Source organism: Vulpes lagopus, chromosome 8 (genome assembly GCF_018345385.1).
Source record: "Vulpes lagopus strain Blue_001 chromosome 8, ASM1834538v1, whole genome shotgun sequence".
Lineage (NCBI taxonomy): Eukaryota > Metazoa > Chordata > Mammalia > Carnivora > Canidae > Vulpes > Vulpes lagopus.
Genome location: NC_054831.1, coordinates 77574814 through 77601634, shown reverse-complemented (window position 1 = coordinate 77601634; position 26821 = coordinate 77574814). Strand labels below are relative to the sequence as shown.

The following is a 26821-nucleotide window of genomic DNA, read 5'->3' as shown; positions in this document are numbered from 1 at the left end:
GGGCCTTGGGAGGCACAGCCTCCTCCAACGCTCGCGAGGCTTCGCCGTCGGCGGCGGGAGGAAGCGAGACTGCGGGAGAGAGCGCGGTGGGCGGGCGCGTCGGGAAGGCCCCGCGCAGGCGCGGTGAGGCCTGTCTGACCGACCTTCAGCGGCGCCGGCGGCACCATGTTCTCTCGCGCGGGCGTCGCCGGGCTCTCGGCCTGGGCCGTGCAACCGCAATGGTATGGCAGCTTGCGGGAGGGCCGGGAGCGGCGCGAGGAGTGGCAGAGCTCGGTCCGGGGGGCGCGGACGCGGGTGGAGGCGAGCGGCGCCGGCCGGGGGCCGCAAGGCCTGCTGGGCCCGCTGCCCCGCGGAGGCACCGGGCAGCTCGGGCTGCAGGGGAGCGGCGGCCGGGACCCGAGGAGAGGCCGTCTGGGGCCTCGCGGGGGGAGGGACCCGAGTCCGATTCTATTTGGGGGCGGCCTGGGAGTCCCTCCTGATGCCTCCCTGCGGAGCCCCCCCTGCGCGCAGGTGCAGGTGCAGTCCGGGGAGTCGTTCCCTGGCCCGAGGGGGAGGGGCGGCCCCGAGGCAAGGTCTGGGGCCTTCTGAGGCCCTGCAGAGCCGGGCAGAGGCAGCCTGGGCCGGCGGGAGCTGTTGGCCTCCGCCCGGAGGTGCTTGACGCCCTCAGCGTGTAGCGCGGCCGGAGTGCCCGGAGCGAGTGCCCTCCGCCCGGGGTACTTGGGGTGCAGAAGGGACCCGGAAAAAAAGACCCTCCTGATGGCGATCGGAAGGGAGAGGCACCTAGTACTGCCTCGAAACCAGCAGGTTCAAGCAGTTACCCCGCAAGGTCATGAAGCTGCCCCCCAAGGTCCCCAGGAGGGGGAGGAGACAGCTGGGCGGCTTTCAAACGCCATCTGTGAACGGCGGTGCAAGGTTAAGGATTTTATTTTTATTTTTAAAAAGATTGCATTTATTCATTCATGAGACACACACACAGAGAAAGAGAGACCCAGGCAGAGGGAGAAGCAGGCTCCATGCAGGGAGCCCGACGGGGACTCGATCCCGGGTCTCCAGGATCAGGCCCTGGGCTGAAGGTGACGCTAAACCGCTGAGCCACCCGGGCTGCCCAGATTGAGGATTTTAAACATTGGTTTCCCGGGGAGGAAAGAAAAAAAAAATGCATGTCAGAAAGCCCAGCAGTAGGCAGAGTAAAACGTTGTTTTGTGGGTGGTACCATATAATAGGATGAAATGTCTTAAAGCTAGACAGAGTCTGGAAGAAGTTCAGACACGGTGCTAAGGGGATTATTGGCTAGAAGCTGAGCGCACCAATTCCCCAGTTTTTACAGCAAAGAGGAATTCTAAGGAGCTGCTGCGCCGAGCTAGGTTTTTGCGTCCTGATTTTCACGTGCAGAGACGATAAAGGCTTTAATGGGAACAGGTTATGTTTTTCATTAAGCAAAGGATTCCTAGCAACGGACAAAAAGAGTCTTAGGATAGTGAGGTAATGACAGCGGATGCAAATGCCTACGTGAAACTCTGGGTGGATTTGCCTTCAAAGTCAGGATTGTTTCTAATACTGAAAATGAGTATTCATGGCAAGTAAGTCCGTTTAGTTGGATTCTCAGTCGTGTAGGTTGTCAGTCACTCCTCACACACTGTGTTGGTCCAGTACCTGGACCAGGTAGGTACTGTGGACAGTACTAAAAAGTGGTGGTCAAATCAAATGGAACTCCAATAAAAAATATATATATACACACATATATATATACCCCCCCCCCAAAAAAAAAAAAGAGTGGTGGTCAACAAATACACGTGGTCTTAGTGAGCTTTGTGGGACAGTGTCTGGCCGGCAGTGGTGCTCAGCAAGCATCAGCTCTCCTTCCTTCCCCTGTTCTGCGCAGCCAGGTCATCTGTCAGTATTTTTACCTGATGGAGTATCCAAGTTGATTGTTCAGGAATGGAAAGAGTTCCTGAAAGGAGAACAAAATATTTTGAATAAAATTGTAGTAATTACTTTAAATAAATAAAAAACAAAAAACCTCGTAAGACAGTTTGAAGATATAATAACAAGGGATTGTTTTAAATAAGCGTTGACTTGACACATCTACTGCTCGGCCCCTACATTGGCAGATACAGGTTGTAGTCCTGACCTTAATGCCTTTAGAAATGTTGGTTTTAAATTGGTTATGAATATTCATCAAACATTGATGGAATGCGTCATGCATATTCCATTGCTCTGGGTGCCCTTTTGCTTCCCACTCGTAATTGCCTTTTAAACTCAGAAATGAAAACCATCTTAATGTTTCACACTCCTCAGAATTAATTTGGAAGAGGAGAAAAATAGCTTTGCCTTCACAGAACCACGAAGGGGCGGTGTCTCTGTTCTGTTTTGGTTATTGGGAGCTTTGAAAAATGCAGTTTGTTATTGTTAACAGTCTTTGTTTCAGGGAGGTTAGCTTACGTTAGCTAAGTATTAGGCCTTATTATTTTATTTATTAATGTGAAATTATGTTAATTGTTTAGAGTTTCAGTGAGATACCCTAAATTTCAGAAATTAAACTTGTTATTAAGTAGCATTTAAGAAAATGGAAATAAGGGATTTGGGGAGAAGTGGGATTTTTCTGTCTTCAAATCAGGGGACATGTTCCATGTTCCCCATTCTCTAAAATGGAACTGTTTTATAATAGCATGCCAGTAGCCATGAATTGAATTACATACACTGAAAAGGAAGGCAGATTGCATTCTGAGATTGAGGTAGCAGATATTTCTTTACTTGTAAATGTAAAACATGTGAGGTATCAGGATGTGTAGTGTAGGAGATCCACTTTGGAGCCAGCTACCAGGATTTGAATCTCAGCTGCCACTCACCTGACTATGTGACCCTGAACAAGGTACTCAGTGTCTCTGCCAGCATTTCTTCATCTGTTAAATGGAGGTAATGATAGTGCACAGTTCATTAAAGAACAGAGCGTGGTGGGGAAGTGCTGGTATGGATCCAGATACATAAACTGAAAAATGTAGACGGCGTTATACGGTTCCTACGTAAAATGTAGTGTTGAGAAGGTTTATTGTGCTTGCCCAACAAGACTGGATCTAGGGTGGTCGCAGGGGTGCCAGGGAGTCATTTTTTGGTGGAGAGACAGGTGATGGACTTTTATATTTCTACAGCATTAGACACCTTAACATTCTTGCAAACTCTGTAATTTCTTTGAAGAATCATTACCCTAGCAACCTCCCTGACTCTCTCCTCTACTACATCTCTCAGGTTTGATAATGATGCTGTGTGGTCATAGTAAATGGTGGTAATCACAGCCACTGATATTTCTGTCCCTGTATTTGATATGTTTCAAGTGTCTCCAGTAATCTGAGGATTTCCCAGGACACGATGCATGTTCCATAACAGGCAACTGATTCAGAACTTTATGTTTTCATTTGCAAGAATTATGTATTCAGTAGAGCAAGGTCCCCCTAAAGAGAGTTGGATCAGCTTAAGGTTACTATGTAGGTACCCAAACTGTGCTTAATAATAAAGTAACATAGATGTCTTTAGAACTGAATGAACGCTAAACAGGAGAGCACTTCAAATGGGAAGTTGGGGTGAAAAAGTTGATCCACAAAAAAAGTCATCCAACAAATGATGTTACTTGCTGATCTTACTCTTGCTGCAGATTTGTCTTTTCTGGAATGCCAGATAGTCAGAATCAGACACTGTAAAGCCATTTCAGATTGGCTTCTTTGCTTAGCAATATGCAGCTCAGGTTTCTCCATGTCTTTTGTGGCTTGGTAGCTCATTTATTTTTATTGCTGAATATTTTTATTGCTGAATAACTCCATTGTATGGATGCACCAGTTTTTCCATTCATTCACATATTGAAAGACATATTGGTTGCCTCTAGTTTTTGGCGATCGTGAATAAAGCTGATAAAAAACATTCATGTGCAGGTTTTTGTGTAGACATAAGTTTTTAGCTCAATTGAGTAAATACCTAGAAGCATGATTGCTGCATCATATGTTAACACTGTTTAGATTTATAAGAAAGTGTCAAACCATCTTCCAGAGTAGCCATACCATTTCATATTCCCACCAGCAATCAGTGAGAGTTCCTGTTGGCTCCACATCTTTTTCATCATTTAGAATTGTCCTTTGTTGAAAATTTAGCCATCCAGGACACCTGGGTGGCTCAGTGGTTGAGCATCTGCCTTTGGCTCAGGTCGTGGTTCCAGGGTCCTGGAATCGAGTCCTGCATCGGGCTCCCTGCATGGAGGGAGCCTGCTTCTCCCTCTGCCTATGTCTCTGCCTCTCTGTGTCTCTCTCATGAATAAATAAAATCTTTTTTAAAAAATAAAGATTTAGCCATTCTTGGGGTGCCTGGGTGGCTCAGGTGGTTAAGTGTCTGATAGTTGGTTTCAGCTCAGGTCATGATCCCAGGGGTCATGAGATTGAGCCCATGCTACACATGGGAGGCTGCTTACTCTCCCCCTCGTTCTCAAAAAAAACAAAACAACAACAACAACAAAAAACTTACAGGTGTGTAGTGATATTTCATTGTTTTGATTTGCAATTCCCTGATAATACAATACTGAGCATCCTTTTTCTGTTTATTTGCCATCTGTTTATCTTCCTCGGTGAGATTTGCGTTCAGATCTTTTGTTCATTTTTTTTTTTTTAAAGATTTTATTTATTTATTCATGAAAGACACACAGAGAGAGAGGCAGAAGGAGAAGCAGGCTCCATGCAGGCAGCCTGATGTGGGTGGGACTACATCCTGGGTCTCCAGGATTACGCCCTGGGCTGAAGGCAGGTGCTAAACCGCTGGGCCACCCAGGGACCCCCTTTTGTTCATTTTTTTATTGGGGTTGTTTGTTTTCTTACTGTTGGGTTTTAAGAGTTTTCTGTGTATTTTAGATAGCAGTCCTTTATCAGATGTGTTTTGCAAACATTTTCTCCTGGTGTGTGGCTTGTTTTTTCCTCTCTAATAGTGTCTTTTACAGAGTAGAAGTTTTTTAAATGAATAAATCCCAGCTTAATCATTTTTTTCTTTCATAGGTCATGCTTTTCATGTTTATCTAAAAACTTAGAGCCATCCTGAAAGCACCTAGATTTTTTCCTGTGATATCTTCTAGAAGTTTTATAGTTTTGTGTTTTACACTTAGATCTATGCCTCAAGTTAATTTTTGTGAAAAGTATAGGATTTGTTTTCTGGCTTTATTATCTGGATTAATATTTTCCCATAGATATCCAGTATTCAGGATCACTTGTAGTAAAGAGTGTCCTCTTTCCATTTAATTACTTTTGCTCCTGTGTCAGACATGAATCAGTTGACTGTATTTGTATGGATCTGTTTCTGGTTCTCTCTTCCTCCTGCTGTGTCTTTTATTCCTCCCCCCCCCCCCCCAACTTAACTCCACAGCTGGATGCCTGGGCTTCCTACTCCCCTTCACCCACTGTCCCCATCCCCTCACCCCTCTCACCCTGGCAGCCATCAGTTTGTACTGAGTTTGTAGGCCTCTTTCTACTTTCGGTTTGTGTATTCATTTGTTTTTGTTGCTGCTTTTGTTGTTTTGTTGCTTTTTAGTTCACTTAAGCTTGAAAGTCTGGGCTCAGGTAGTATCAATTCTCTGGCTTTGTTCTTCAGTATTATATTGTCTATTCAGGGTGTTTTGCTTTCCATGTAAATGTTAAAATCAGTTTATTGGTGTATATATAAAATAACTTGCTGAGATTTTGTCTGAAATTGTATCAATCAAGTTAGGAAGAATTGACATTTTAGTAATATTGAATATTCATAAATATGAACTCTTTGCATTTAGTTTCTTTCATCGGTTTTGTGGATTTCTTTTCCTTTTTTTTTTTTTAAGATTTTTATTTATTTATTTATTCATGAGAGAGACACACACACACACACAGAGGCAGAGACATAGGTAGAGACATAGGCAGAGGGAGAAGCAGGCTCCATGCAGGGGGTCTGATGTGGAACTCGATCCTGGAACTCCGGGATCAAGCCCTGAGCCAAAAAGGCAGGCGACGTTCAACTACTGAGCCACCCAGGCGTCCTGGTTTTGTGGGTTTCTTATGGCCTGTTTTGTTAGATATTTATATAGTCTTTTTTATGTGTTTTTTTATTGTGATAAAATGTACATAACATAAACTTACCATCTTAACCATTTTTTTAAGATTTTATTTATTTATTTGAGAGACCACATGAGCTGGGGAGAAGAGGGGCGGAGGCAGAGGGAGAAGCCGACTCCTGAACAGAGCCCACTGTGAGGGATCATGACCTGAGCCACCTAGGTGTTACCCATCTTAACCATTTTTAAGTGTACAACTGTATGACACTGTTTTTCTTTCCTTTTTTTATGCTATTGTTTTTCTAAGTTGAAATTCCCAATTGTTCATAGCTGCTATAAAAGAAAGCAGTTGACTTGTATATATTGACCTTGTTCCCTGCAACCTTACTGTAATTGGTTCCAGGAGAGGTTTTTGCCGATTCTTTGGGATTTTTTACATAGGCAGTTGTGTCATCTATGAACAAAGGCAGCTTTATTTCTTCCTTCCCAAATTGTATACCTTTTTTCCCCCCCTGTTTTGTCTTACTGTATTAGCCAAGACTTCTGGTACAATGTTGAATGGGAGTGATGAGAGAGGACATCTTTGCCTTAGTCCCAATTTTAGGGGGAAACTCCTAGTTCTTGTCATTAAACCCTAGAGGCTTTTGGTAGAGGTTCTTTATCAGTTCAGGAAATTCTCTGTTCGTAATTTGCTGAGGGTTTTTTGGTTTGTTTTTGTTTTTTACTGTGAATGTGAATTAGATTTTGTCAAAAAAAATTTTCTGCATTTATTGGCCATATGATTTTTCTTCTTTAACCTGTTGATGTGATGGATTATATTATTTGATTTTTAAGTGCTGAGCCAGCCTTGCATACCTGGAATAAATCCCACTTGGTCATAGTGTCATGGTGTATAATTCATTTTAATACGTTGTTGGATTCAGTTTGCTAATCTTTTTCTTTTTTCTTTTTTTCTTTTTTCTTTTTTTAAAGATTTATTTATTTGAGAGAGACTGCAAGCAGGCAGAGGGAGAGGGAGAAGCAGACTCCCCGCTGAGCAGGGAGCCCAATGTGGGGCTTGATCCCAGGAGCCTGGGATCATGACCTGAGCCAAAGGCAGGCACCCAACCGACTGAGCCACCCAGGCACCCCCAGTTTGCTCATCTTTTATTGAGGAATTCTGCATCTGTGTTCCTGAGAGATCATGTCCTCAAATTTTCATTTCTTATAATTTTATCTGGTTTTGATATTAGGGTAATGCTGGCCTCATAAAATTAGGAAATGTTCCTTCTGCTTTTAATTCTACTTCCCTGTTTTGTCACCAACTTACAGATCTGTATCTCAAGTATCAAAAGTCTCACATGTTTCCCAAACCCATTGGACATTTCCCACTTCTCCCATGGTCTTTATTCATTAAAATTCATGATCTCTAGAGAGATCATCCCCACTCAGTCTTTCTGCCTTGGTTAATGACAACACTATCTACTCAAGTCATTAAATTGGAAATCATTCTTATTGTTTTCCTTTTCACTCTTAAGAACTTGCTCATAAATCTATTCTCCCTGTTGCTTTGCCCACATGTTAGTTTAGATTCTTGCTTTCTCACGTCTGGAGGCTGCAGCAGCCCTCATATCATCAATAATACAGTATCATTTTGTGCTTTTCACTGCCATCTGAGGTACTTTACTGAAAAACTAAACTGGGTGTGGCTTATATTCAATGTTTCCTTGCTAACCTATAAAATAAAATTTAAAATTATTAACCCAAACTATGTCTCCAGCTTCAAAACCATGTACTATTTGGGAATGCCCTCCTTAGGCCTTTTTTATTTACAAATTTACAGATCTTTGGTTCTCCCATGGAGCTTTCTGAGCCAACACAGGCACTTTGTAGGGACTTAAGAGCTGAAATAATTTATATTTAATAATGTGCTGTCTTCCTTAGGGTGGGGTGAGCCTCATGTATTTATCTCTTATAAATATATGCACGTATGTGTGTATATGTAACATAAATTTAAGTCAAATCATTTTTTATGCATTAGCACTTTAATCATAAAGACTAGAAAAATATTTAATGTAAATAATAAGTTTTTATGAGTCTTGTTTATGAGAGAATAGTATGCTTCCTGTGGTCACAGAGCATGTCCTGAAGCATAATAGCTGCTTAGTACATTTTTTATTGAGTGGAGTTGGAGAAGTAAACTGTACTTGCACACATGTGGTCATGTTAGAATGTATAATTGATCTACTTGATCTTATTTGAGAAAGTTTTGATGAACTAAGGAAGTCAAGGTAGCTTTTTAGAGGTGCCTGACCTTGGTTTTAAGTATAGTTGGATAACCTAACAAGGGGAAGGACTTTTCTGTTGTGGAAACAGTGCAGGCATAGGCATGGAACCGGGATTAGAGCAAGTGTGAACACCACGTGACTGCAGTGGAAGGTTTGTGTTGCCAGGTCACACAAAATGAGGCCTTTGGTAATAATAGGTTTGCTATCAGTATTAAGGGATTAAATATATGTGTGTGTGTATAAATATATGTATGTCAGAGTCCTATATTTAATAGGTTGTTTCTTTGTGGGGCATTCTTTAAACTTATTAACTTTGAAGGTTTTTCTTGCATTGGGCAATTTTTCAGAAAACTAAAATATTTTTAAACCTTTATTTTCAGGATCCAAGTTCGAAATATGGCAACTCTAAAAGATAGTAAGTACTTACTTTCAGTATGTGAATTAACAAAAACTAAATTTTGACCAATAAAATACTTTGAAAAATATGCTGCTTTAGCCCATTGTATATTTGGTCAAAATCGACAAGATGATTCTAGGTCATATGTGCATGATATGTAACTTATTTTGGAGTGAGGCAACACATGGTTGTTCTCATTCTTTTGTCTGTACAATGATATGAGTGGAAAAAGCTATATTTAAAATTTTATTAAGATAGATTTATTTATTTATTTATTTATTTATTTATTTATTTATTCATTCATTCATTCATTCATTCATTCACAAGAGACACAGAGAGAGAGACAGAGGCAGAGGGAGAAGCAGGCTCCTCGCAGGGATCCTGATGTGCGGGACTCAATCCTGGATCCCGGGATCACGACCTGAGTGGAGGTTTCACTGACCTCAAGTGCCCAACCACTGAGCCACCCAGGCGTTCCTGTTTAAATGTCTTAAAATGTATGATAAACTGCCCTGCTCTGTGGCCATCCTGCCTGTCCTGTGTGAGTGGCAGCTGGGTTGACCTTCTGTTAGCACTCACGTGGCCACCTTGCCTGGCCGAAGAGCAGCTGGGTCACGTCTGCTTGGTACTCATTCTTAATTTCAAGCCTCAGTTAGCGTCATGCTGTTAATCAGTGTCTAAGTGCTGATTATTCTGCCTTGCAGTTTAGAAAGTTATTGCAGTAAATTCATAAGTGACATTATAACTCCTATAATGTAACACAGTACTTTTGTTTTTCAGTTACCCGGCGACTAAAGTCCATCAAAAACATCCAGAAAATCACCAAGTCTATGAAAATGGTAGCAGCAGCAAAATATGCCCGAGCCGAGAGAGAGCTGAAACCAGCTCGAGTGTATGGAGTAGGCTCTTTGGGTAAGAGAAGTGTGTAGTAATTCACAAATTATGAAGAACTGCTTAACAGAGATCACCACTAATGACTTATTTGGTGTTTGGTGATAACAGGTCTATTGTGAGAGTTTGACATTACTCATTTTTCATAGCAACCCTATGAAGGTCAAAACTGCTAGGGTCCCTGCTTTGCAGATCAGAAACAGTAAAGTCCAGTAACTTCCCCGAGGTCACGCACTTAGGTGATTTGGCATCAAAGCCTGCCTAGTAACCGCTGTATGTTCTCTGAATGTTTAAAATACTCTGAAAATGTTTCCAGATTATTAACTATACATTGAAAAGAACTAGAGATATAGCGCATTCAACTCAGGTGCTTGGCTTTGTCCTGTGACATTGTGATGTGCTGTTTTAGGACCGTGGGGTGGGGACGTGGTACCCTACAGTGGAGTTGACTGAGCAAGCATGGATACATGAGTGGAATGTGTCAACATCAACTGTAAAAAAGGCAAAATTTGCTTATTTCCAAGTTGAAGAAAATTTATGTATTATCTGTGCATTAACATAATAGATGTTATGTTAATAGAAATTAATAGGTTAATAGAAATTACCTCGTGCAAAAGTTTTCTTGTGCTCTTCCATGTTTTTTATTTATTTATTTATTTTATTTTTTTTTTTAATTTTTATTTATTTATGATAGTCTCACAGAGAGAGAGAGAGGCAGAGATACAGGCAGAGGGAGAAGCAGGCTCCATGCACCGGAAGCCCGACGTGGGATTCGATCCCGGGTCTCCAGGATCGCGCCCTGGGCCAAAGGCAGGCGCCAAACCGCTGCGCCACCCAGGGATCCCTCTTCCATGTTTTTTAAATGTTCATTTATACTGGTAAAAACTTTGCATGAGAAAATGATAGAACACTAGGCCTTGGTGGAAATGGGTCCTCTCTCTCAAAACGCTACATTTAGTTTCACATAACAGTACAGAGGAGGGTTGGCAGGTTAGGTTCCAGCAATCCTTACCAGCACCAGCTCTTGTGAATCCCATTCGCTGCATGATAAATACGAAGCAACCTGGTGGCTCAGTTAAGTTTGGTTGATAAATTACTCTAGCCTATTTATAAAAAAGGGAAAGTTATTTCACTTATTCACCTTTCCTGTTGATATGATTAAGTATAATAAACGTTTTTCCCTCCGAAGTCCATAATCACGAAATTAATAAAGAAGTCTGATTAGAGTATTTGCAGTAAAATATTAAAAATTCAAGCCGAGGCTTTCAGTCAGTTCCGAAGTCCTTCAAACCAAATACTAACGGCTAGATACTAAATGGCTGATCATTTTATTTTATTTTATTTTATTTTTTTTTTTTTTGGCTGATCATTTTAAATGTTTAATTAGAAAATTTTAACAGGCATTTTATACTATATAAAACTTAAAAAGAGACTTAAATAGTACTTTGGAATTGAGTACTTCTCTCTCCTTTTTTTGTTTTGTTTCAAATTTTTATTTAAATTCTAATTAGGGGGCACCTGAGTGGCTGAGTCAGTTAAATGTTTGACTCTTGATCTCAGCTCAGGTCTTACTCTCAGGGTCGTGAGTTTAAGCGCCACATCGGGCTCCATGCCCAGCATGGAGCCTACTGTAAAAAAAAAAAAAATCTAGTTAACATATTATTGTAATACTGGTTTCAGGAGTAGCACCCAGTGCTCATCCCAACGGGTGTCCTCCCATCATACTACTCTGCTTTTTATGGAGGATCCCCCAGTTTAAGCATTTGAGAATCCCTGCTCTCTAATGAAAAAGGTGGTAGCAGGAATTTTGTTGAAATGAGTGAATGTGGTGGCCGTGAAGATGCTCTGCACCTGCAGGAGTCCCAGCCACTGGAATTCCTCCAGCATTTACACGCAGGCCACGCTTCCCACGGGCTATGCCTAGCCAGCACCCGAGCAGACAGGATGCCCAAGCAGGCATGTTCCTGGGAGACTTGCGGTCCCCCCAACCTCCTTGCTGAACTTCCCCTTAACTATACAGTAGTCCAGGATGCTGCCACCCAACCTCACTTCCCTCCTTCCTAGAGCTCAGACATGTGTCATGATGTGAAGGCCCTTCTGACTCCTTTCCCACTTCTCCCACAGCCATTTCCTGAGCTTCCCAGTAAAATCTGTGCATATTTCATCCAATTTAATCCTCTCTTGGCCTTTGCTCCTTAAAAGACTTGACCAACCAAGTGAGGTGGTTAAGGCAATCCCCAAAATAAAGTGGCATCTGCTATTTTAATGCCAATAGTTTTTATATGAGTTTGATTATAGAAGCAGGTCACTAAATACTTCCTACTTTTTGCTTGTATACTGAACATTTGTTTTCTTCACGAGTTTGATGTGTAGGTAAGTTGGTACTCTATAATTCAGGCCTCCTTGCAAGTTCTTTAATTGTACCAGAGATTTCTTTAAGTCAACGTTTGAGATTAATTGGCCCATAGAGTCTTTATGATATAGAGATTTAAGCTTTATGGTTTTCAACCTGATTGTGAATTGAATAACAGTTTTGATTATATTAGTTAGGTACCTCCTAAATTAAATGCATCATTTCAAAAACAGCCAACTCTTTCATCTCTTTTGTAAATCAGCGATTATTGCTATATTTAGTGTATGTTACATATTTTAAAATTCCTGTTTTTGTTTGTTTGTATTTAAGCCCTGTATGAAAAAGCTGATATTAAGGTGCCTGAAGACAAGAAGAAACACCTTCTTATCGGTGTGTCTTCAGATCGAGGGCTCTGTGGTGCTATTCATTCCTCGGTTGCTAAACAGATAAAAAATGAGGTGGCCACACTCCAAGCAGCTGGGAAAGAAGTTATGCTCGTTGGAATTGGTGATAAAATCAGGGGTATACTTCATAGGTAATTTAAATAGATACTATTTATGTGTAAATGGGTGCAAGCATGAATAAACGGGAGTGTCTTTGGTGGTTTATTTCAGCAAGGGGTCCTTTTTTGGTTACCTATTTTTATACTCTCAGAGGGTTGGGTTTTGTTTTTATTTTTTTCAGAAATACCAGAATATATGTTTCTTTTTTTTTTACTTGGCTTGTGTTTCTCCATCTAGTACAAGTGGAATGCAACAGGAATATCAAAAGCTAGTTGGCATTTTAAACAAGCAAGGGACTCTGGGTAGCTAGCACAGCCTGGAAATATCAGAAATAAACAGCAGTTAATTGAGATAGAAAGAAGATAAATAAAGGCGTAGAGAAATATAACACAAGAGAGGACTGATTATTAGTCCTTATTCCTTGCAGCCACTAAATAATCATGACAATGGATAGAACAACTCTACTCCATGAATATGCCCTTGCCTGCCCCCCCCCCCAAAAAAAAACTTGAACCACAGTGAAATAAATAATCACTTTTCCTTATTCCCGTGTTATTTTGGCAGAAATAATCCTTTAAACTGCTCTGTGTGATCTCCTGATTCTCTTGTAGGACTCACTCTGACCAGTTCCTGGTGTCCTTCAAAGAAGTAGGAAGAAAACCTCCTACTTTTGGAGATGCATCTGTCATTGCCCTGGAACTGCTGAATTCTGGATATGAATTTGACGAAGGGTCTATCATCTTTAATCGGTTCAGGCAAGAAAAATTTAGAAATCGAAACTTTTTCATGCTTGTGTTCTTTAAAATAAGTAAATTCTTACTTAAATTTTAAAATACTATTTTGAGATTGACATTTGCTTATTAATTTTTAGGTCTGTCATCTCCTACAAGACAGAAGAAAAGCCCATCTTTTCCCTTGAAACCGTTGCAAGTGCTGGTAAGCAGTTTTTGTAGGAAAAGTATTTTTCTGTGTAGAGAGCAGAGATTTGTGCGTTCAGGAAAATAGTGATTGTCAGGTTGGCCTGTAGCAAAATGATGTTGTGCTCTTCCTGTCACCATCTATCAGTGGTTTCCATGATCTCTTACTCCATTCCTTCATTAACTGAACATAAATAAATAAATGATTAGTCACGCTTTCTTGTTCTCGAAGACTGAAGACCCTAGCTAGAATTGGCTTTGCAATCTCTGGGAACTCTACCAAAGCACAGTATGATCAGCAGCTGGAGCAGTTATGTGAACAGTGCTCACAACAAATTTATGTTGCCCCACTCAACTCTCTTGTCTTTAAGGAACGTCATCATTCTCAGGGAAGTATCCTAGAAGTAATATTCTGGAACCAATTTTATTTTCCTGAGGCATTTTTTCTTTCTCCATATAGTACTTTATGTATTAAGATATACTTTTTTTTTTTTTTTTTTAACATTTTAATGTCTCTGACATTGGATGTTTCTGACAATGACATGCCATTCTTAATTGACTGTTGTCATTTTTTTTCTTAGTGGTATAAAACTGGGGTTATCATCCATAGCATTTTGTGTTGGCTTCTGATTCCCCTCCCTTCTGTATTCCATTTCCCTCTCATTTTCCTGATGGATACCTGCAGATTTCTCCAATAATCAAATGACTAATTTGGGATTTTTGTATTCCCCTAAACAAGTTTCAGTTTTTTCATTAATTCTTTTATTTAAAAAAAAATTATTTGCTGACATTGTGCCAGGCACTCTGATGCTATCCAGAGGACTTCATAACCTTGAAATGCAGGGAAGTTATTTTAATCGTTGGCTTCTTGGTTTTTACTAAGTTAAACATTTGCAGTAGAATATCAAATGTTTTGTTTACACATGTTTTGCTGAAAATCTGTTATAATTGATAGTGTGGAAATAGATGAAACTTTTAGAACTGTTTTAATCTATCTTACATTGACTTCTGCTTTATAATTACTTAGGGTTTCTATACTAGTAAGCTGTTCAGATTAAATCCCTTTTTGCACTGTACAACTTCAAAGAAATTCATAACTTGTAACTTGTTTTAACAGAGAGCATGAGTATCTATGATGATATTGATGCTGACGTGCTGCAGAATTACCAAGAATACAATTTGGCCAACATCATCTACTATTCTCTAAAGGAATCCACCACGAGTGAGCAGAGTGCCAGGATGACAGCCATGGACAATGCTAGCAAGAACGCTTGTAAGCACACAGTGGATCTCTTCTCAGGATTCTCTTGCTGAGTAGCGTGTAGATCTTTGCATCAAAAACATTGCCATTCTTTAAGTAGACCAAAAGACGAGAGAACAAGGATCTAGTCACAGGCTCTGCCACCGATTCTTTTTTTGTTTTGTTTTAAGATTTTATTTATTCATAAGAGACACAGAGAGGCAGAGACACAGGCAGAGGGAGAAGCAGGCTCCCTGTGGGGGGTCCAGTGGGGGACTCAATCCCAGGACCCCAGGATCATGACCTGAGCCGAAGGCAGACACTCAATCACTGAGCCACCCCGGCATCCCTCTGCCACTGATTGTGACCGTTTTGACCAATGACCATCCCTTTCCTTGAATATTTTTACCTGAAAAGACAGAAATACCATCTCTGCCTTAAAGGAAGTATAGGGCACTTGGTAGACAGTAAATTAGCAAGTATTTTGAACAGGTATCCTTGGAAGAGGTAAAATTACTTTGTAAAAGTTTTGAGAGGCCAGGTTTCATACCAAAAAGACATGCAAATTCGTAATCTTAAATTAAGCAACATACATCTTTGAATATGTTAATGAACAAATTATTCTCTTGTAGTGTTGGATTGTGTTGTCTAATCCCTTTGTTTTGTTTGTAGCTGAGATGATTGACAAACTGACTTTGACGTTCAATCGCACCCGCCAGGCTGTCATCACCAAAGAGTTGATTGAAATCATCTCTGGTGCCGCAGCTCTGTAAGTAGCAGCAGATTGCCTTCAGACACTTTCCCTCATCTCTCCCCTTCTGCTGGCTTAACATAAGGATGTTTAAAAGCTCACTTTTGTTTTGTGAAAGGTGAAATGATCCACTGCCTAATCTTGTAATTTACTCTTAGGACATAAAGATTTGGTGAAAATGAAAGCTCTGATTTCTTTTGCTTGTTTTAGGCTGAAACTTTTGGCCTAGTATCTTCTTTTTAGAAATCAATATATTGCTAGCTCTCATTTTCCTAAAGCATTAGGAATAAGGATGTATATAATTCGGTATCGTTTATAAAATCTGCCTTTAAACCAAGCTTTCTGACTTGTAGGACTGCTTTTGGGCTCAATTTCACATAAAACTTGGGGTTTTTGGTAAATCTTGGTAAAAATTGGTTCTTTATTTTATAAGTTTTCTATGTCAGTACCATATTATAATGTATTATTTTCCTCAAGAAAACTTCTTGGTTGTCTGGATTATGTTAGTGCTTGTGAAATCAGGGTTGAGAAAATAGGGATTCTATTTAAAAAGTGACTAAAGTGAACCCCCACCATGTGCCAACCTCAGTGCTAGGCAGTATCAAAGGATGTGAACAAGGCATTGATATTCTAACAGGGTAACAAAAATACACAGGTAATTGCGACGAGAGGTAAATATATAGTAAGTTATCTTTAACTCGTTCTTTCTCACCACCTACTAATCGGTTACTAAGTTCTATAAATTCTACCTTGTAAATATCCCTTGAGTGTTCCCCCTTTAGGCCTACCTAATGCAGATAGAACCTTGTTATTTCTCTCCTGAATTAAAAAGGATATCAGGTGCCCTTTATGTGGCAGACCCTGTGCTAGACACTGAGGATGTGGTGGTGACAGTATTTGCCCTCAGAGAGCTTACAGCCCCAATAGCAAATGCCTTAGAGGGGATCCCTGGGTGGCTCAGCAGTTTCGCGCCTGCCTTTGGCCCAGGGCGAGATCCTGGAGTCCCGGGATCGAGTCCCACGTTGGGCTCCCGGCATGGAGCCTGCTTCTCCCTCTGCCTGTGTCTCTGCCTCTCTCTCTCTCTCTATCATAAATAAATAAAAATAGATCTTAAAAAAAGAAAATGCCTTAGAACAGCAAACTGTGGCTCAGAGCCAAGAGCAGTTTTGACATTTTTAAATGGTTATTTTGTTTTAAAAAGAGATAGTACGTGACTCACAAAGCCTACAATATTTACATCTGGCCTTGCAACAGTGTTATGAGAAAAAGAATAGAATCCATTCTCTTACATAATCATCCTGCAAAACACCTTAGCTTGATATACATGATCCTGTGTTTTCTGGCCACCAACTCTAGTCTAGTCTTAGCACCACCACGTCTTACTTCCCTTGAGCTTTAGCCACACTAATGTACTTCTGGAGACCACTGTATAAGTAGTCAGCTCTACCAGCCCAAGTGTCTTTGTCTTATTTTGCTTTCTGAGCATGACTTTGTTAAGACTAACTAATCCATTTCTCAGTCACTAACGTGCTAGCCATTAGAATGGCCCTGCCAGTTACTAGCTTGATAAACTTGGCTAATATTCTCTGACTCAGTTTTGCCCAGTATCACATGAGGGCTAATGCGAGGATTACGTAAATAAGTTATACGTTCTCCTCCTCCCTCTATATCCTTCTGCTAATGTTAGGCTATTTTCTTCTTGGGTGGTGAAAGAGGCCCCAGGGGAAAGAGCTGCCTCTGAAGGTTTCAGGAGCCGTGAGATCCAAAGAATCAAGGATCTTGTTTTGCTCTTGAAAAGGGAATGTGAGGATAGAGCATCTGAAGAATTGAGGATCACACTCTTCCTTAACTAGAAACATGGGAAACCTGGCTAAACAGGAGCAAAATAAGAGAAATGAGAGGGAAATTGGGACATAAAAACAGACCCAGAACAAAAAAATCAGAAATCGATTATTAAATTTCGGCTTTGTAGAAAGGTAGTCTAAATCCTTAATTAAGGGCTGGCTGTGCATTCCAAGCCTGGATTGTTGGTATGAATGGATTGCATGCTTTATAACCTATTAGTTATTCTGGCTAAAACTTTATTATTTAATACAAACATGTTTGGCTCTTTAGTAATATACTGTGTTCTATTGATAGCAAAAATAGTGGCTTAAATTACACTTGTGCAGTTTTGCCTTCTTGCATCATCATGGTTTTATTGTTCTAACCAGACCAAAATTAGTAATTTTTTTTTAACAGTCATTGAATCTGTTTTAAAGGAATATTTTGGTAGCTAATTTACATGATATGCTCAAGATACTGAATGAAGAAATGGATGTTTTTAGTTGGAAACGATACCTGATTAACTAGCATGGATTGCTTCTTGACTGGCTTGTTTTGTCTTTTTCTTCTAACATAATAACCAGGGATTAATGAAAACCAAGTTTCATCCTCAGATAAGAGGTAAAGTGGCAATATTACACACTTTCTCCCCAACCCCTCCAGAAAGAAATCTATCTAGATATGATTGAAGCTGATTTAGCAACAGTGAAATGGAGTCTCAGAGATTTAGATTTTGACCCATTTATAGTAGCTGCCAGCTTGTAGCATATGGGTAATGCCAGGGGGCTTTTTTTTTTTTTAAATAAACTTTAAGGATAGAGAATTAGCATTATTTTGAAATATGAAATATAGATTAGTGGAGAGTGGTGGTTCTCAAATTTGGTGGTCTCAGGACCCCTTCATGTGTGACATAATAGAAGAGCACTAGATTCTCATCTATGTCTGTATTCATTCTGTCCTGATATTACATGTCATGTAGCCTCTGGAAAATGCTACCATATACTCGAGTAAAACAGGCAAATAAGAAAATAGTTTTGCCTTCATGGATCCTATGGAAAGATCCCCAGACCAAAACTGAGAACTAGTATACAGTAACGTTTTATTATGTAAAGTCAGTTCTTTAAACCCCACTTAAATATGTGTTATCTCTTGACATCATTATTTTTCCCTCCAGAACTGATTGTTATTTCTTCTGTACTTTTTCAGGTAAAGAAGGGAAATTCAGCCCGCTGATTTTATTTTTAGCTTACTGCTGTCCTCATCAGAAGAAATTGTTGGTCCATTGTTTAAACTACTAAAGACAGCAAGATGTTTGTAAATTATCTTACAATAAACAGCTTACCATAAGAAAATCACTGTCTTTTCTTATTATATAGGAACAAGTTAGTAGTTCTCAAAATGAGATGTTACAAGTATTTAAAAATATTAACATGCTACTACTAAAATTTGTTGGTAAGCAAGATAATTTAAGAGGCTCTGCTGATTTTACGGTTCCAGAACACCTTTGGGGGCGGGGGAGGGGGGGTGGGCAACAGGCCACAAGTTAGCCCAGGCTTTCACTCTTCTGCACTCTCACAGAACATCCATCAGAATGAAATAAAAATGCTACTGGAGTCATTTAATCTTTCTCATCTATGGAATATAGAATTCCAGGCATATACTTACTTTAAATTTTTTTTTCTTACTTTAAATTTTAAGTATCTTTTCCAAGCAGAGGAAGCTTTCAGTATAACACATTCCATATTCACATTTAGAGAACCATTAAGATTGGATGCCTGACCTGATTTGATTTTGCACATTGGCCACGTCAAACTGTCATGGTTGTCCTATTTATTTAAATTAGGGAACTTAGTTTTTAATTACAAAAGTAATACGCATATAAGTTACAAAAAGACTACGAAACTATAAAAAATACATAAAGATATATTCCCATTCTCACTTAACAGTTTGTATATTGCTTTTGACTTTTAAAAACCACTGAATAGGGATCCCTGGGTGGCGCAGCAGTTTGGCGCCTGCCTTTGGCCCAGGGCGCGATCCTGGAGACCCGGGATCGAATCCCACATCAGGCTCCTGGTGCATGGAGCCTGCTTCTCCCTCTGCCTGTGTCTCTTCCTCTCTCTCTCTCTCTCTGTGACTATCATAAATAAATAAAAATTAAAAAAATAAATAAATAAAAACCACTGAATAAATACATGTATTTAGAAAGATTTCTTCAAATACTTTATTTTACCGACAACTGTTTTCACAAAAATGAACTGAACGGTGAGTCATATAAAAGTTGATAAGCAACCACAACCCTGTCAAGAGCAGTACTGCCACTGAAGGAAGGCTGCCAGAAAATAAACAACCCAGGGTCCTGTTCTAGCTTCCCTGAGACTTTACAAAAGTCACTTGATGGGTCAATGAATGAGGCTGAGGCACTGGACAGACACCTAGGTGTGTTTAAACTACCAGATCCCCGCCAGGAATGTAAGCAAGGAATGGGGCTAGGTGGCGTTTTTATCTTGCTTCTAAACACGCTGGCACATCTCCAGTTTTGAGGACAGCAGAACACTGCCGTGAGGGTGGACTGCCTGTCCTAGACAGCACAACAGGAAGAAAAGCAGGAATTTAGGCACATAACCACGAGCAGTAAAAGTCTGTCAAGCAGAACATGACAGACTGTCACAGGTTCAGAAGTGAGGACAGCAGTTGTGGACGCCCCATGGTACCAGCCCCCCGTTTGTCTTTGGAATAGGGACGTCCTACTCTGTCAGTGGTCCTGTGTCACACTTCTCCCTCCCAGATGTTTTAGTGGTATACATCTTCCAGGTAAGTAGGTAGACCTTTTAAGATCCTGTGTATCTTAAATTACCTATTCTATAACATTGCAGTGGAGCAAAGTGGGATGGAGTCCCCACTCACCCCAGCTTGATCTTGGGCAAGTGACTTAATCTTTCATTCTTCCCATCTGTGAAATGGAGATGAAAATAGTCCCTACTTCATCAGGTTGTTGACTGATTTTCATTGATGAAAATCAAATGAGCTAATGCTTGCAGAAATATTCAGATAGGGGGTGAGTGCTAAAGAGAAAGAAAGCAAAGCCGCCACGCCCCCCCCCCCCTGTGCGTTTGGAGCCTTCAAGCCCTAGCTGTCAACCTGTTGGGCAGGGTTCGCTCATCCCAGTCCCCAGCACTTCCACGTTGTACCAGGACCGCATGATAAGGACCAGAGCTCCTAAAGGGAGTCAGCTCTGCTTTCAAGATGAAAGTTCAGTCCACAGGTCCTGGGTCCTATCAGCAGGTCAGCAGATGGTGTGACACTGCTCTGAGGGACAGCAGCCACCCAGTTCCCGTTCCTGGGGCTGCAGCCCTCACAGGAAGCTCCTGTCTCCTCACCACCACAGCAGCTCACCTTGAATCCATGTTCTTTCAAAGTTCACACCTTCGTTGAGAGGAAACTCACATGCAGTAAAATTCACCGTTTTAAAGTGCATAATTCAGGTTTTTAGTAATGACAGTTGCATTCTAATTCTACATGCTATTGCAAGATGAATTGTCCTAGAAGACATGCATTTATTGAGCACTAACCACCTGCTAGATACTATGCTGTATATTGGGCATTTATCAGTAAATGAGGTGAACACCATAGCTGCCCTTCCAAAGTATACAGCCAAGGAGAGAGAGAGGAGTTCAGTTTGGGGCATCCATCAAACACTAAATCTGATTTGGATGTGGGATAGCCAGATAGACATTAGTTGTTGATTAGAGGCAGTTAGTTACACTAGTATGAAACTCAGGAAGAATTTAGGATAAAAAGTATTTGATGCAGTTGACACCAGGGTTCTCATGTGGGGAGGAGGGAACTATAAATATGAAACAAGAAGAGGTAAGGAATATGTAGTTAGGGATTTGAATCAGAGGCATCAGTAAGTACTTCAGACTTTTGGAATATTCATATTTTCTAGTTTTCTCCATCAAGAAGCCCCTGAAGCAATGACAGCCCAGTAATAATAAAGGTCAGCTAGAGCTCCTATCTTGGTTTCTAGATATTGCTCCTCAGTGGGAAGAACCAGGGCCAGAGATGGCCAATCCCTGAAAAATCCTGTGCCACGAGGTATGGAAACAACCAATGAATGATAGAGGCATGCTAAAAGCACACAGCAACTGCCTGAAAAGGCTCCTGCTGGCTAAATGCGGGACAACTTAAGCAGCAAAAGAATAAAAAAGGCAAGACACTCTAGCTCACTGAATAAAAAAGAATCTCTGGCCACATACTAATGCTATACTAGAAAAAAAAAATGAGGGAACTTTATAGAATGTCTGCTAAGAAAGGTAGAAAAAAAATGCTGGCATTAGAAAAATTACCACTTCGTAGACACCAGAGTAATAGCTGACTTAGTAAAAGATCAGACACGGATGCTAATAAAACCACAGCAGTGAAAGGTTATGGAGAAGCAGGTTATTCAAATAGTCTCAAAGTATCACCTTATAGATTACTTATTAATCTTAAAGTTTAAAAAAAAAAAAGGAAAACGAAACCTTACAATGGAGAGACTGGTAGATACCACCTTTACAAGTGACCAAATTTTGTCGCCAGTGATGGCACAAAACGATCCTCGCTGTTAACTGTGTAGGAATATTATTGCCAAAAAATGTTTAGCTGGAACCTAATTAGGTGAGGAAACAAAGTTTGCAAGACACAATATAATCCTTAAAAAACCAAAACAAACCTCTTGGACTTTGCAAAAATGTCATAAAAGATACACACACACACAACTGAAAGCCAGGCAGCCCAGGTGGCTCAGCGGTTTAGCACCGCCTTCGGCCCAGGGCATGATCCTGGAGTCCTGGAATCGAGTCCCACGTCAGGCTCCCTGCATGGAGCCTGCTTCTCCCTTTGCCTGTGTCTCTGTCTCTCTCATTCTCTCTCTCTCTGATGAATAAATAAAATCTTAAAAAAAAAAAAGTAAAAGCTGCACTGGGGGGATCTTATTGAAAAAGACTATAGAGATGACAACGAAATGCAATGAGTGATTCTTAATTAGATTCTGGACTGAAAAATTAAAAAGCTATAAAAGCCATTTGGAGTCTATGGGAAGATCTGAGTATGCAATGGATACTGGGTAATACTACTGTGTCACCCTTGAGTGTTGTGTGCCACAATGGTATTATGGCGTCGAGGAAGGTGTGATGCTCCTCCCAGATCCCCCTAGCAGGACCGAGGGGTGTGTGCCCCCCAGCTTCTGGAACTGTGTCAGCACAGAGCCCCCAGCACTTAACCCTCCTTGGAACTGCCCAAGCTGGAGCTCGCCCTGCCCTCCCTCCTGGGCAGCCCATACCCAGTGCCTGCTCCATGTGAGAGTACAAAGCCATACTAGAATGTCCTTCCTTGAACTCAGACGAGTCCCATCCCTACCTTCCTTCTTTCCCCAGGTTGTGATCCCAAGAGCACCCCTGTAGACTGACCTCCACCTCAGAGGCTGCTTCCTGGAGAGGCTCACTTGGGGCAGTGTGTACTGGAAGAAGAGTTGGAGGTAGTAGACACTAAGACAGGATCAGCCACCTGGCTGGCCATGAGGACCTCGGCACTGGTGGCAGCAGGATGAGCCCCTGGCACAAGGTAGGCCCTTCTGGAGTGTGCAGGTTGTACAACTTTACCAGGGGAAGCAAGCTGGTATGATGCATCAGAGTTCATATAATCAAGCAAAGTGGAAACAAAAGGACTGTCAGATAATACAGGCCAGAAGGGCTGTGCTTCACTGCGTATCAGTCAGAAGCCACGTGAAGGAGCTCCTGATATTGAGGGGTGATGTTGAGGGGTAGGGGAGATGTTGAGGGGTGGGGGAGGAAGGCTCACCTGGTGAGTTTTAGAGAGGCTCCCAGAACAAGGGTGGGTGAAACAGATGGGCGGCCAATGTGTGGGCACCATCAAGATAATTTATGGCTAGATAATTAGGTGGCTGAGGACAGTCTCCCCGATGAGCAGCCATGATTCCTTGCCCAACATCTGGATCTGAGCCAATTTTCAGACTGAAACTCTTAAGTCTTTAGGAGGGAGAACTCAACAGCAAACAGAGAGGATAATGATTTCCCCACTCCTTCCGCAAAGGAACCAACAGCCATTTACTCAAGTAATTCCCACTGGAGAAAGGGAATACTGAAGCATTCTGAGGACTGCTGAACACAGGGGCAGAGGAGAGACGGAAACCGGGAGATGCAGAGTCACTATGGGGCTCTGCTGGAGTGGGGCAGATGAGGCCCAGCAATAAATGAAGCACTGGGTCCCTGGGTGGATGGACCCAGTCAACAGTCAACTCCCTAGTTCCTCAATGTGTAATTACATTAGACAGGGAAGCTGGCGCCACCTCCATGCTGATTCCTTGGCCTGTGGGGTCAGAACTGTGGTAGCAGGAAGGCTGAAACAAGCTTGGGACTGGCCCTGCAGCTTGAGGGGGAAAGGAGAAGGGAGAAATTTGTGGCATCCTTAAGGGCCCAAAGAATGCAGGGCCAATGGCCCCTGTTCTATCTCTGTGTAACATTTGACAATTTGGTCCCTATGAACGTAACTCTTAGTGACCCACCCAGGAAACCGTTCTTGTCCTTGCAACGCTGGCTCCTGCAGGTTGATAGTCTTAATTTGCAAAAGGGGGACTGTTTTCACCATGAGGCACAGCAGGAGTCCCACTGAAATGTTAGCTACCACTGCCAGCTGGGCACATCAGCCAGGGGTCAGCATGCAGAGAGAAGTCACTGTGCAGGCAGGAGTAACCGACCACAATCCCTAGGAGCCCACGCCACAGTTACACGGTGGGCAGCACTATGGGGACAAGCTTCTGGGTCCTGCCACAGGGAAAGCCACTTAGACCAGTAGTGGTGTTAGCCAAAGGCGAAGGACGTAGCACAAACAGTAAGTACCATGGGGGCTCTGCTGCAGCAGCAGGGGCTGGGACTTTGCTTCTGTCAATGTTTTTCCTAGGAAAAGAGGCCTCCTGGGATCCTGAAGGAGCTGTTCCTCACACTTACACCAAGAAGTGGATCTGCTAATACAAGGGGTACGCTAGTTGCTATGGCCTGAATGTTTGTGTCACCCCAAACTCACACATGGATATCCTTACACACACGATGGTGTCAGAATGTGGGGCCTTTAGGAGGGGATGAGGTCATGAGGGTGAAGGCACCCGATCTCAGACTTCCAGCCCCGAGAACTGTGAAAAATAAGTTTGTTAGTAAGTTACCCACTCTGTAGTACTGTGTTACGGTAACCGGAACACACTAGGGCAGGACTGAATCTTGTAGTGCACTGCTCAGATCCTCAGGAAGAAAGGACTTTAGCTTTCCCTCAATCGCTTCAGCAGCAGAGAGCACCTCTGTCCCAAACCACACACCCTTTCTCAGAAAGCCCTCAAGCACTAACTTTTCAACATGGGAATATAAAGATCCAGCCCCCTTGTCCCAACTCAGAACATATCTGAAGCAGCCATCCAGCTTCAGAGTTCCTGTGGGATTGGCTGAGGTCTCCTTGAAAGTGCCTTGCAATCCCCTCCCCTTGCACACGTGGTGATCCCAGGAGCACTCCTTTAAAAACCTCCTGCAGGCTGAGCTCCATCCCAGAAACGACTTCCTGGGGGAACTGAACCTCTGAATGTCCTTCTTTGAGGAGATACAAGCCGAAGTATTTGTGAGTTATGTGTGATGAAGTTTGCAACTTATTTTCAAACTGTTCTGAAAAGAAGTGTATGTGTATACGTACATAGTAAATGTTACAAAGCATTAACAATTGACAGATCTAGATGAGGTATAGATGCCTGTGCTCACACTTTTCTACTTCAACTTTGCTGTAGGTTTGAAATTTTCTGGAATAAAAGATTAAGCAGTTGAACACACACACAGAGGCAAACAGAGAGGAGTCTAATATAGATATTAGAAGGAGCCTCCAGAAGTACTGAAGGTACAGCAAGAGAACACGGCTTTGTGAGATCCAAGGTAGGAGAGATTTTCAAAATCTCTCTCTCAAAAAAAAAAAAAAAAAAGATATTTCAAAAAATAAGAAAATAGGCATTCAACACTATCAAATGGCTACAAAATGGTCAGGTAAGGCTAGGACTTCAAAGTGTCCTATACAGTTAGCATCCCAAAGGTCCCTGATAATCTTGGGAGCCCAAGTGTCAGCAAAGAAAATATTACAGGCACCCTGCCACCGAGCACCATCTCTGCAGAATGGTCATTTGGCTAAAGCACAGTGTGCTTTAACACAGCTTTCTCCTGTGTTTTTAAGGCTTTTAAAAATTGAGTGTCTATTATGTTAACAGTTCTGGAATACCTCCTGTGGGGAAGATGTAGATCTACTCAGAAACACCATTTGCTGGGAAAGGCACATAAACTCAAATACCAAACGCACTGTGCCAAGTATAAGAACAGAGAAACGGACAGAGAAATGCAGAGGAGAGAGATGACGGGAGGGAAGGAAGGGAGGAAGGAAGGAAGGAAGGAAAGAGGGAAGGCAGGAAGGAAGGAAAGAAAAGGAAGCAAGAAGGAAGGAAGGCAGGGAAGCAAGCAGGAAGGAAGGCAGGAAAAAAGGAAGGAAGCAAGCAAGCTGGCAAGAAGGAAGGAAAAAAGGAAGTAAGAAGGAAGGAAAGAAGGAAGGCAGGAAGAAAGGAAGGAAGGAAGGAAGGAAGGAAGGAAGGAAAGAGGGAAGGCAGGAAGGAAGGAAAGAAAAGGAAGCAAGAAGGAAGGAAGGCAGGAAGGCAGGAAGAAAGGAAGAAAGGAAGGAAGGAAGGAAGGCAGGAAGGAAAGAAGGAAGCAAGAAGGAAGGAAGGCAGGGAAGCAAGCAGGAAGGAAGGCAGGAAGGCAGGAAGGAAGGAAGGAAGGAAGAAAGGAAGCAAGAAGGAAGAAAGCAAGCAGACAAGAAGGCAGGAAGAAAGGCAGGGAGGCAAGGAGGAAGGAAGGAAGCAAGCAGGCAGACGGGCAGGTGGGCAGACGGGCAGGTGGGCAGACGGGCAGGTGGGCAGGAAGCAGGCAGGCAGGCTCCTGAGTCGGCGGGGGCACCAGGGGCGTGCCTAAGCGACCCCCAGCTCAGCCCTCGCCGCAGGGCACCCTCGGGCTGACTCTACCCAACACTTACGACCCGAGATACTTGCGACGACGCCCGGTCCTCGGCAGCCTGGGGGGATCCGTGGACAGCAGCTCCGCCTGCCCGTCCGCTTCCGGTACTGGCTTTGTCCTGCGGGGCCGACTGGGGTGCGCGGAACCCAGAGCTGGAGCAGGGGGGCGCCCTGAGGCCGGGTCCGGGCGGGGGCCGGGTCCGGGGGCCCTTCCCCGGGTCCCGCAGGCTCCGCCCCGCGCGGCCCCGACCCAGAACGGCCTGGGCGTGACGTAACCTCTGCAACCCGGGGCGGCGGCGGGGGCGAGGCCGGCTCGGCGCGTCCCCGCGACCCGAATCCCGCCCCCGCACTCAGGGCCTGTCGCGCTCCCGCTGCAGCTGCCGGACTCGGGCCCCGGCCCCTGAGCGCCCGCCCGACGGACCCCCGGGCACCTGCCTCCGCGCGCGCGCATCCTCCACCTGCGCCCCGCACCGCGCCGTCTCCGGCGCCCTCCCAGGCCCGACAGCCGCCACCGAGAGCATCGCTCTGCCCCGGCAGGGCGGAG

At 42.7% G+C, this 26821-nt stretch overlaps 2 protein-coding genes across 4 annotated transcripts; one reads left to right on the top strand and one right to left on the bottom strand.

Moving 5' to 3' along the window:
* Positions 1-72: 72 nt before the first annotated feature.
* On the top strand, positions 73-18544 carry ATP5F1C (ATP synthase F1 subunit gamma). 3 transcript variants are annotated; one of them, XM_041767120.1, is made up of 10 exons: positions 73-221; positions 8697-8731; positions 9494-9625; positions 12288-12492; positions 13072-13215; positions 13332-13396; positions 14495-14650; positions 15290-15386; positions 17777-17813; positions 18399-18544. In XM_041767120.1, exons 1-9 carry the CDS (start codon positions 166-168, stop codon positions 17781-17783), a joined length of 897 nt encoding a protein of 298 aa, XP_041623054.1. In that variant the 5' UTR covers positions 73-165; the 3' UTR covers positions 17784-17813; positions 18399-18544. The 3 variants fall into 3 exon arrangements, with proteins under 3 accessions (XP_041623054.1, XP_041623055.1, XP_041623056.1); XM_041767121.1 differs by lacking the exon at positions 17777-17813; XM_041767122.1 differs by lacking the exons at positions 17777-17813; positions 18399-18544 and having other exon boundaries at positions 15290-15390.
* Positions 251-26748, bottom strand: LOC121497457 (skin secretory protein xP2-like). The gene is made up of 2 exons (XM_041767123.1): positions 26298-26748; positions 251-1951 (listed from the first exon to the last, which is right to left on the bottom strand). The coding sequence occupies exons 1-2, from the start codon at positions 26726-26728 to the stop codon at positions 1933-1935; spliced, it is 450 nt and encodes a 149-aa protein (XP_041623057.1). The 5' UTR covers positions 26729-26748; the 3' UTR covers positions 251-1932.
* Between the last annotated feature and the right edge of the window lie 73 nt (positions 26749-26821).